The 11,330-nt window shown below is 36.1% G+C and overlaps 1 protein-coding gene across 2 annotated transcripts; it reads right to left on the minus strand.

The window, feature by feature from the left end:
* On the minus strand, nt 514-10,824 carry LOC109227108 (ABC transporter D family member 2, chloroplastic). 2 transcript variants are annotated; one of them, XM_019392129.1, is made up of 10 exons: nt 10,449-10,824; nt 10,172-10,367; nt 10,011-10,078; nt 9,150-9,476; nt 8,862-9,026; nt 7,400-7,628; nt 4,960-5,201; nt 4,054-4,372; nt 3,270-3,514; nt 514-978 (listed from the first exon to the last, which is right to left on the minus strand). In XM_019392129.1, the coding sequence occupies exons 1-10, from the start codon at nt 10,629-10,631 to the stop codon at nt 793-795; spliced, it is 2,160 nt and encodes a 719-aa protein (XP_019247674.1). In that variant the 5' UTR covers nt 10,632-10,824; the 3' UTR covers nt 514-792. The 2 variants fall into 2 exon arrangements, with proteins under 2 accessions (XP_019247674.1, XP_019247673.1); XM_019392128.1 differs by having other exon boundaries at nt 3,270-3,523.

Below are 11,330 nucleotides of genomic sequence, written 5' to 3' on the forward strand. Positions count from 1 at the left end.
TTCATTTTTCTTTCTTATTTATATTTTATTCTAACTCTAATTTTTTTAAGTAAAAACAATACTATCCACGCACCCTGGAAGCGTGATTTGCACACAGCTTAGCCATGTCAGATACACTGCTTCCACATAGGCATGGTCAACAATCAAAAGTGTATTAGTACCCATTTTGTCAAGTTAAAGTGTTCAAATGAAAAAAATATAACTTTATGTATCGGCATTACAAACTGATACAAGTGGCCACAAGGCCATTTGGCCTTTTTCTTTCAACATGTATGGAAAACTGGTAATTTTACAATGTGTTTAAATCAAGAATGCAATTAATCAAAAAAACTATAGTTTGAATGTACCCAAAATAAGAAGAGAACTTTTGTGGCTAATTTTAGTCCTATCCTGAGGTAAGATGGCAGCATGTCTATTAGGGTTTAGGATTATATGATAGGAGTCTCAAGGACGGCCTAGCAAGAATACTCTGCCTACCAAAATATTTGTTACTCTTCTTTTTTTCTTTCAGAATGTCCTAAATTCTAAGTAGATGATTTCATTCCATAGCTACCCGTCAATTACAGATACATGGAAATAACCCTGGAAATGTAGAAAGAATGACATAGAGACATTCATGGGGAGTAATTCTCAAAATTTGACTGCATTCCATGAGAACCTCCATGTGCAGTCCATTGACCATACAGCATAGTCAAGATGAAATTTTTGAAAACTTACTCGCGAGCAGTTTGGACTCCTATAAGCGTCCAAACAATAATAACATGTACTAAAGGAAAAATTATTTGCTCAAAGTTACTGCTTCGAAAAATCGTATATGGAGTCCTCTCCTACGTTCTTAAAGCTCCAATTGCGCTGGTTACTCGCTGTATTGGCAGTAGATATATGTAAGACCTTTTTATGGTATTTGTAAAGGGTGCTACGATGGCCAATACTTATGTACGTGATTCCTGCAGCTTGGATTAGCTGATATAGACGAGCCTGCATACACAAAGTACAACAAAGGCTTTATTTGAACGCAAACAGAAGGAAGTAAGAAATAATAAATGGAATTACGGTAGCACTACCCAAGGTTTTACAAGGAGGGATGACGACAAATGTTCATATGGTAAAAAGTTGACATTTCATATGTAATTGTAGAAGATCAATTTTTTTTCCAAATGTAGACTATTTGAAAGCAAAGTACAACAAAGGTTTTATTTGGAAGCAAATGGAAGCAAGTAAGAAATAATAAATGGAATAGAAATAACAAACCATTGTAGCATCACCAAAGGTTTTACGAGAGACTGCGACAAATGTTCATATGGGTAAAAGTTGAGATTTCATTAGTAATTGTAGAAGATCAAATGATCTCCATATGTAGACTGTTACATGTGACTGACTGACATTGAAGAGCATTTTGAACCTCAGATTGCTTCAAAGTTCAAAAAGTAAAACTTGTAAGCTTAAAGAACCGAGTTCTTCTTATATATAAGATCGTGATTGGATCCGCATATGCAGTATTTTTAAGGGCGAGAAGATGTGGAGTGTTTTACCTATTATGGGGAGATGGAATATCAAGGAGCGGAAGATAAGCCCTAAGCACGGAGTGTATGCTCACAAATTATTATTTTTTATGTATAAAGAAACAAAATTAAATATAATAAATAGCAAAAGTATAATATAGATTAACTTATATAAAATTCAAAAATATAAGCAACTTAATTTAGATATCTCAGCATAATAACATTCATACATAACAACATATTAGGAGGGTGTTTGGATTGTCTTAAAAGCTGGTCAAACTAGCTTTTAAGCTCTTTTTAACTTATTTGGGTGTTTGGTAAAGTAAAAAAAGTGCTTAAAAAGAACTTGACTTTTAAGCCAAAAGGTCCAAAACAAGCCAAAAGCAATAAGTTGGACTACCCCAACTTATTGCTTTTTGGCTTAAAAGCTAATTTACTTTGACCAATAATTTTACCTTTTTATCCCTTATAATATTTCTTAATTCCAACAATACCCCTTACTAACAAAATCCCTAGACTCGTCGTCTTCTTTTCTTCCTCTCTGCTACTCCTATTTGGTTTCCTCTCTTCTTTCCTCTTCCTTTCTTCAATCTCTACATCACTTCTTCTGTCTTTTTTTTTTTTTTTTTTTTTTTTTTTTTTTGATTGAGATTTTGTGGCATTACTTTCTTCTCGTGATTTGAACTCTCTGAAGTATCAAGAGTTGCTGAATAATTCAAGAAATTGAAATGGGTATTATGTAGAAGCTTGTATGCATAATTAAGCTCAGTAAGTAAATAGATGACCCACCTTTAGCAAAAAAAATTCTAATGAATGTAGATTCTCTCATTTCTGGAAATGAAACATTTTGGAAAGCCACCAGTTAGTGCACTATTGTGCATATGAAATATTGGTTAGCATTAATACATATACATACTAATAGCAGAAAGCACGTAATGGTTTGAGCAACTTTGTTTATAAATTAGTTTGATTTTTAAAACCAAATAACAGCTAGAACATAACCACTTCAAATAAATAATTTATATTTATTGGTAAAATGACTTTCTTGCAATCATCGTAGAACTGAATGTGAATTGAATATAGTGTAATTTATTTGTATATGAGTAAATTCGAATTAGAAATCTTGAATAATCAGTTCCTCTATAGTAACTAACAGTTTTAAGGATATTTTAGTCATTTTAATAGAAAAAACTGCTTTTCAGCTACTTTTTTACCAGACACCTCAATAACTTTTTTTCCAGCTCCAGCACTTCTATCCAAACACTAACTGCTTATCTATAAAACAAGCTCCAGCATTAAAGCTACTTAAATTCAGCCAATCCAAACGGGCTCTAGGTCACTACTTTACTCATTATAGAGAATTATATTCCCTTTATAAGGTAAATACAAATTTATTTTGTTAGAGTCAAATATAATTTTTTTTAACAGAAGGTGCAAGAATCAGACTCGCCAAGGAGCAAGGCCTGGCAATAGCCCCATTAGACTTTTCGTTCTCGGGTAGTTAAAGCTTGCCTCACATCGAGGAAAGCCCTGAAGCGAGTTGATTTTTGCTTTTCAGTACATGGGAACAAGGGCCTTTAGTTTTTGTGACTTGTTAACCTCCGCTGACAAGCAAGATCTATTGGTAATATGAATCCAGCCCCTATGGACCAGAGGCCTATACTCAAGAAAATTGAACTGAGCTACTCTGAAGTCTGACTGGATGCAATCCACATGAACAAATGAATCACAAAATAAGACAAAGGCATCTGTAAATCGTTAAAGTACCTCATTGGCTTCATCAAGAGCACTTGTGGATTCATCTAACAGAGCCAAAGTTGGTTTTGCAAGCAACAAACGGGCAAAGGCAAGGCGTTGTTGCTCCCCAAGGGAAAGAACGCTCGACCACTCATATGTTGAATCTAGGCCGTCAAAACGAGATAACAAGTGTCTAAGGGATACGTCATTGAGAACTTGTATCAGATCATCTGATGTAGGCCGATTTGGCCTTACATTTACACACCTTGCATCTCCTGCATGTGCTAGTTGGAGAAAATTTCAGCACACAATCTGTAAATAGAATTCTTCCAACAGCTAAAATGACATGGAGGCGACACAGAGAAAATTTACGTGCAAGTTGGGAAATTAAGCAGTTCACATGGTATAAGCGCCAAAAGAAGTAATGTAAAGCAAAACTAAGCAGCAAGTGCCTACAGAGACGAGCCATATGGGGGATGACAACATGTAACAAGAACTGAGAACCTATACGGCTTGATAACGGCATAAGAAACTGATGTTGCGATGTACCAAGGATGTGGCCTAGTGGTCAATGAAGTGGGTTAAAACCCATAAGGTCTCAGGTTCAAATCCCAAAGGAGGCGAAAACACTAGGTGATTTCTTTTCATCTGTCCAAGCCTTGGTGGACAGAGTTATCTAGTACCTGTGATGGGGGGAGAAAGCAGATACCCCGTGGAATTAGTCGAGGTGCGCGCAAGCTGGTCCGGACACCACTATTTTCAAATAAAAAAAATTGAAAATTGATTTTAAGCTATGGATCATGAGATGACATACCACTTTGTTTAGCATCATCTACCACGTTATCTGAATCTTCAGTCCATGTAGGATACAACAATTGTTGTCGGAGGGTTCCCAAAACCATATACGGTTTTTGAGGAAGAAAAATTACACCTTCAGAATTTCTACGTCCTGTGGAATCCCCAATTATCTCATTAATTGAAGTTACTTGACTAGAAATCACATCTGGAGAGTGAGGCATATCCAATTCTCCTCTAGGTCTGACATAGATTGTAATTGCTCCACTCCCAAAATTCCAAAGACCAGCTACAGCTCTCAGCAATGAAGTTTTACCACTTCCACTTGGTCCTGTAACCTGTTACAAAGCAATAAGTAACACCATTTAAAAGTCAAATTGGGACTCTAGGGGTGAGGCAGCCTATAAACACCCCACTATCAAGGGGGCCTAATGCCTGTAAATTGGAGTATTCGTCCGGTGCACGTTTTACACCTTGAACTACTTGGTCAATACGCCCCAAGGACAACTATGCACACTTTATACCTTAGATTGTCCGCTTTTTGCCGCAGAACATTCCGTATCAAATCTTCTCCCATGTACTTGACTAAAACTTGTATAATATATTGTTCTATAATTAAGAAGTTGGTGACTTTAAATATTATAATGTGCATGTATCATATGACTAGTTCGTTAGATTGATTCTTTACCTTTGTGTTTGGATACTTCATAATTTTTTAAAGTATTTTCTGCAGTAACTTTGTGTTTTAAGCGTATAAAAATTAAGTTCTTGCTCACCAAATCCCTCTCAGGTGCAGATGAATATTTAGCCTGGGACAAGGGCTTATGATCCTTCTTCTTTACCCTCCTTTTAACACATGAATTACCAGTAATAATACAATTCCTCCTTTCCCTAATCAGATCAACAAATAACATAAAAGACTCACCAGCAAGTGATCCTTTTCATAAATCTCAAAAGACAAGTCCTTAATAAGAGTTGCTTTACTTGGTGTCTGTACAGTCAACTGTTCAACATCAAGTAATTTTACACGGCTGGAAAGCGGCATAGATCCATTTGACTGTAGCCCATTGGAACAGCTTATTAAGCAAAAACTAAGTTGGATTTCTTCCTTTAAGTCATGATCACCTTTTTTTCTGTTGCTGCTATCCAAAACGTCATCAAATTCACCTGCAAATCCTTAAGGTGTCAGAATGATTTGCTGACAAGCTTACTACTGTTTTGGAGCGGTTGGATTTCATGTTGGATGGAAATAGCAAAACTGGGAAACTAAAAAAGCAACAAAGTAGAAGAAAAAACAATTTAGGGAAGAAAATAATTGAAAAGCCATAGAAGTTACAACATAATATGAGACGAAAGAAGAGATCAGTTTTAACATCCGCTCTCAAGCATCTATAGTGCAACCAGCTATAGTTTATGTATATAATAACTACTAAAGGCCTTATGAGCTGAGCTTCTTTTGTTTAAGCATTTAGTTTTCATTTGCATATTACCTTTATACTACATCATAACTATGCTATGTGCTATCCCAGTAATGGTTCAATTTTTTCCTCATTGGATTCAACCATAAAGTTTGATTTAGTACTAGTCACTTTCCTTAGCACTACTCCTAGATTCTTAATATAAAAATTTCCCAAAAGTAGTTCTAATTTTTTAATTTAAAGCATATTAACATTTGGTCGCCGGAATCTCATCATTTTGCATTTCCAAAAATGAAGAAATCCACTTTTTCTTTAGTTCGAAGCAAGCTGGCAACGTCAATGTTCTGTACCTTCTTCCTAAATGTATAGATATTATAATAAAAAATCAGAGATCAATGGTTTCAACAATATAATATATGTCCGTTACAAAATAATAGAAAATAAAAAAAAACTTGAAGAGCATGATTTGAATACATTGATTTGTTCTAATTGAAATATTATATTTGAGAAGAATCAATCATGATATTGCAATGCATTTAAACGAAAAAGATGAAGGTCTTTTGGTAACTTTAATGTATAAAAATACTTTATCGCTTAAAACAGAAGGGAAGAAATTAATGACAGATGCTTGAGAAAACAAGACAAAATTGGAGTAGAAAAGAAACTTGGCTATAGTTCCAGCTTGCATTTTTGGGCTTTTGTGGCTTGAGAGAAATTAGGGATGTTTTGAGATTAAAGATGTACCTATTCACACTTGTAGATACAAGTGTCAACAGTTTTTGGTTTTATGGTGAAAATGATAGATGTATATGAAGTTGACACTATTACAATTCCTCAGCTCCCTGCAGTTATAATGGGAACCTGAGCTTTTGCATGTAAATACTTAACACCTTCTTGGTGCTGCTTCATCTTACTTACGAAAAGAAAAACAAAGTACGGATCAAGAAACAACTATGGGATTATCTTGGGGAAACAAGATGTTTATAATATATAATGGAAGGGGTTTTGTATAATGGAGTCCTTGCCCAAGCAGGAGTTGAAAAATATAAAAAGAATTGTAACCAACCAGCTTTTAACCCTTATAACACAAACCATAACCAACCAGCTTTTACACTTATAACCCAAAGCGACCCTAATAACACAAACCATAACCAACCAGCTTTAACCCTTATAACCCAAAGCGTTATGGTTCTACCCAGTACAGAGAGGTTCAAGCCTTATCAACACACAAAAAAATGACGACACCTCAATCCAGAGAAAAGAAGTTAGGATCAGCTATATGAATCATCAATATCCATTCCCTTCGTTTTAGGCCCATCTCATTTCAACCCTTATTATATCTCCTACCCAACACAAGGGAAGTGAGCAGGTCAAGATAAATGTTACATTTCGACAGTCTCAGGTAGGTTGTATAGTAACTGTGGATGACAAGAAAAAGAAAAAAGAAAGCATCCCTTATGAGAAACTCATGTTTTTCAAGTAACCTATCACATATCCGGCATCTATAAGAAGCATAAAAGTAGTGCAATTCCAAAGGTCAGAGTCTTGATTTAAAAAAAGATCCCTTTTGGCACTAGGGTTATGAAACAAAAATCTAGGCAAAATTAGGGGCTTGAGATGCGAATTGGGTTGGTCAGATATTGCTACATTTCACTCTAGATCAAAGCACCTGCTTGGAAACTACAAAGATAAGCAACATGCACAAAATTAGCTATGTAGCATATAAAACCATGTGTAATCAAACAAATTCATGTCACATCAGCCAAGAAAAAGACAAGATCCTGCACATTGTCAGATATCATGTATATTCCCTCCCTTTGGGGCATCTCTCCAACAAAATAGATTGAAGATGCTCCTTCTATGGGATTACAAAGTAATATCAATATATTCTGTAAGGCTTTCCATTTACTGGAGAAGAATGCGCCAGCCAGAAACAAAATAACTTACCTAGTCGGTCAATGACGGCTGAAAAGGCACTTATAGCCTGAAACTGATAGACAATGAGGGAAAAATCACCAAGAATATGATTAAAAGCAGAGGCGGATTGATTAACAACCCCAAACTCAATTTTTCCAGAGAAGTACATAGGTGCAACAACTGCGGCAGGAAGAATTTGAATAAGATAGCGGTAGCCACTGGTGAAGAACTCCAGATTTCTAGAAGATATCAGCAATTGCTGCCAATTACCAAAGGCAGGAGAATCAATTCTAATATTCGCTTATAAAATAAATATAATAAAATTAAATAGCATACAACACTAAACATTTTCAAAATGCATCAACACATACAAAAGAAAGTCAAACATTTAACGAATGCTAAGATGAGGTATATGAGGTTAGTTTTATGCACTGCTTCTGATTAATCAGAGATGATGAGATTGCAAATCCCATACGAAGACACAACTCAGAGAGATCACTTCCTTGCCCCCGACATAACACATATCCTTTAAAAGATTTTAAACTACCCCTGGAAATATGATCTACTTAGTAATAAAACCTAGCTGGCAAAAGCACTAGGTTTTTAAGGGTCAGTATGGTGCAGTGTTATCAAAGGCGAAAAGCGCAAAAAAGCTCTAAGATCCGTTGGGGCTTTAAGCGCAAAGCGCAAATAAAGCGTGGGCTTTAATGAAAAAAGGCGCAATGGGAGAAAAAGTAAAAATATGCATGTAGTCCAAGACTAATCATTATAAGCATGAATAACAAATATACGGACAAAGAAATTGAAAAAAAAAAATCACGATAAAGTGAAATATCAATTATTTAAGGTCGCCTTTTCAGGATTACACTCATTGGCAAGGAAAAGTATGCCTTCGAGCTTTGATGCGGCACTAAAGCGCCCACAAAGCGAGGCGAAGCGCTCAACGTGTTTTGAGCCTCGCTTCAGGGCTTAAGCGCGCCTTTGACAACACTGGTATGGTGACAAAAACATCAGAATGCATTCTTTTGCTGAAGAAACACTTGGAAACATCTGTGCGCCCCAATAGAGCAGAATGATTACAGAGATTCATACAACTGATCCCAACTAGTTTGGGATTGAGGTATAGTTGATAGATGTATTACTACTGAGATCACCGGATGCTGGGTGGGAACTTCCTGTGAAAAGTCTCGGGTTTTACAAGAAATTTGGATGTTCTCCCAAATTTTCATCTTCAGCAAAATGGGGGACAATCAATGGCACTTACTCCAGACAAGGTTACACATAGTTAGACAAGCTGAGATTAAACCTAACTTCTTCACCTAATATTGGCTACCAGATTGAACTCATTATTAAGTGTGTGACAATGAAACAATTCTTTGCAACAGAAGTAATATAGAAACAACTGTTGAATCACAAATTTGAGTATATATGCTTCAATGCAGGTAAAAACTAAGACAGTTGAAGTACCAAACAAACACAAAGGCCTCCATACATTTAGGTTTTCAAAAGCGCTTTTGAAACGACTTAATAGTAGTTGCATCTCATTCTCCTCGCCTCCATAAAATGCAATTGATTCAGCATTTTCTCGAACACGCACAAGCCCATAGCGGAAATCCGCTTCTTTCTTCTCTTGCAAAAAGTTGAGGCCCACCAATCCCTAAATTAATCAGAGTTCCCATTATTTGGAGTAAAATTGGTAGACATGTCTTGTAACTTAGCAATTCTCTAAATGTTCTATCGTACAGAGATTCAAAAGAAAATATGAAAGTGAGAAAGTTACCCTTCCAAGGAAGATGCTGATAGCCGTTCCACCAAGTGAATATGCAAGAAGCACAATAAACAGTGGCGGATAGATACCGTACAAGATATTGCTGAAAGATATTAAGTCTATGGCAGCATTGAAGAGGGTCAATGAAAATGAGAGAGCTGTTCCAGTAAAGGAACTTAAATCGTCAACGATTCGCTGATCTGGATTATCGATGGTAGACTGAGACTGAATTTTGTAAAACGTCTTATTCTTCAGATAACGTTCCATGTAATAGCTTGTCATCCAAGATCTCCACCTTAAAGCTAACTTCTCTCGCGCATAATCTCTCAACACAAAGATCTGCAAAATACATAAAGCTCAAAGCTACGAAATGTACTTTTCCTTACCTTTCTCGCTGCTAATAAATGAGGATAATAGAAAAGAAATTCAGAAATGACAAATATTGGTAGTAGAGAAGTAGAGGTTAGAAGACCTCATTTCCGTTTTACTATAAAAAATAAATGCATACATATTTTTAGAAGGGAGTAGTCCTTCTAGATGAAGTCTCAAGGTGCTAAAGACATGATACTCTTTAATCTATATTGTCACCAATGTGCCAGGGGCGGATCTACAGTTGAAGTTACGGGTTCGGGCCCAGACCTTGTATTTGTGTTAAGAGACCCACTTAATATGTATAAATAATCTACCCAGAACTCAATAAACAACACAGGTTGTGGGTTCAGAACCCGTAAACTTAAAAATCCTGAATCCGCGCCCTTATCAGTGAAATAGCATGCCAAGTACCCATTCTAGGATGCACAATATCTGCATAATTTGAAGGGGAAAAAAGACTATTCGGAGCTATACCTAAAAAATATGGAGCAATGAGCTCACCGGAATACCACCAGCAAAAGCAGCAAGGTAGTATAACAGTTGTTTGGTGAACTGTTCTTGGTCTTTGTCTTTGCAAAATCAAACAAAACATGCAGAAATTAATTAGTGCAGTCAAAATTCTTTAAGAAAAAAAAAACAATCTGGAGAGAGAAAAAACATACTGGCTAGTGCATTATAAAAGTCACGGCCGAGGAAATTGAAACCAACGCTGATACCGGTGGTCCCTAAAGTAAGTGCAAAGACAGCAGCTAATTGCAGTCTGGCTTGGACTTTATCATCGGATGACCAATATGGAACAGCAATCTTCCAGAACCTTCCAGTAAGTGTTTGAAGATCCGGTGGCTTTCTTTGCTCATCCTGATTAAATAGATATATACATTTAAGTTTGAGGTTGGGGATTGGGGATAGTTTTGGATTTAAAAAAAAAAAAAGATGGACCTGATTGGTTGGGCCGGGAGGAGTTGTTTCTGCTTCTGCTGCTAATGAAAGGCGTCGTCGAGTGGTAAATGAATGAAATTTTAAGGATGAACGATGGCCGAACTTCAAACTGCTCTCCAAAGTGCTAACAGTAATACCGCAGGAGAAATGAGGTTCTACTACTAGTTTTGCTTGGGTGACCATGGTGAAGGAGAAGGAGCTTTCTTCTTCCTATTTCTCAAACGCGCAGATTCATTCGGCTTCTTATCCCAAAGAGGTTTGATTTGCGCGGTCCATATGAAATTGGCAACTCTAGTGATGCCACGCCCACGCCTGGTGCCACTTTCACTTTCCCTCTTTTCGTCACGGAACAAAAAATGTACTGCCCATTTAGTCCTCCATTGATTCGACGTGTTGTAGTGATTTTCTCCCAAATTTCAAATTATTCAAGTTACTTGATAAGGTAATAAAATTATCATTAACAAGTATACTTTTTCATGCTTCGCGCGGTTGTAAAATTTTTAGATTTACTTAATATTAATATTATAATTTAAAACTTGTTTTTTTTTAAGCATCCCCTTTGTGATTCTTGTAATATTCTATGTGATATCCTTTGACAGAACAACATATCTGAGAAACATTCAATATTAAATATAAAACATAACATTTAATATGTATATTTAAACTTAAATAAGAAAATGATAGAAAATAAAAAAAATTATGAAAATTTGAAAAAGAAAGTAATGTAAAATTATGGGCAATGTAAACCTAGGATGTCACCCACTTTTTCCTAATCATCTTGTAACGACCCGACCGGTCGTTTTGAGCTTTAGCGTTCCGCTCAGTGGTTTAAGGTCTCGAGTACCTTCGTATTATGCATTATGACTTGTGTATATGATCGGT

This window comes from Nicotiana attenuata, chromosome 6 (genome assembly GCF_001879085.1).
Source record: "Nicotiana attenuata strain UT chromosome 6, NIATTr2, whole genome shotgun sequence".
Taxonomy (NCBI): Eukaryota; Viridiplantae; Streptophyta; class Magnoliopsida; order Solanales; family Solanaceae; genus Nicotiana; species Nicotiana attenuata.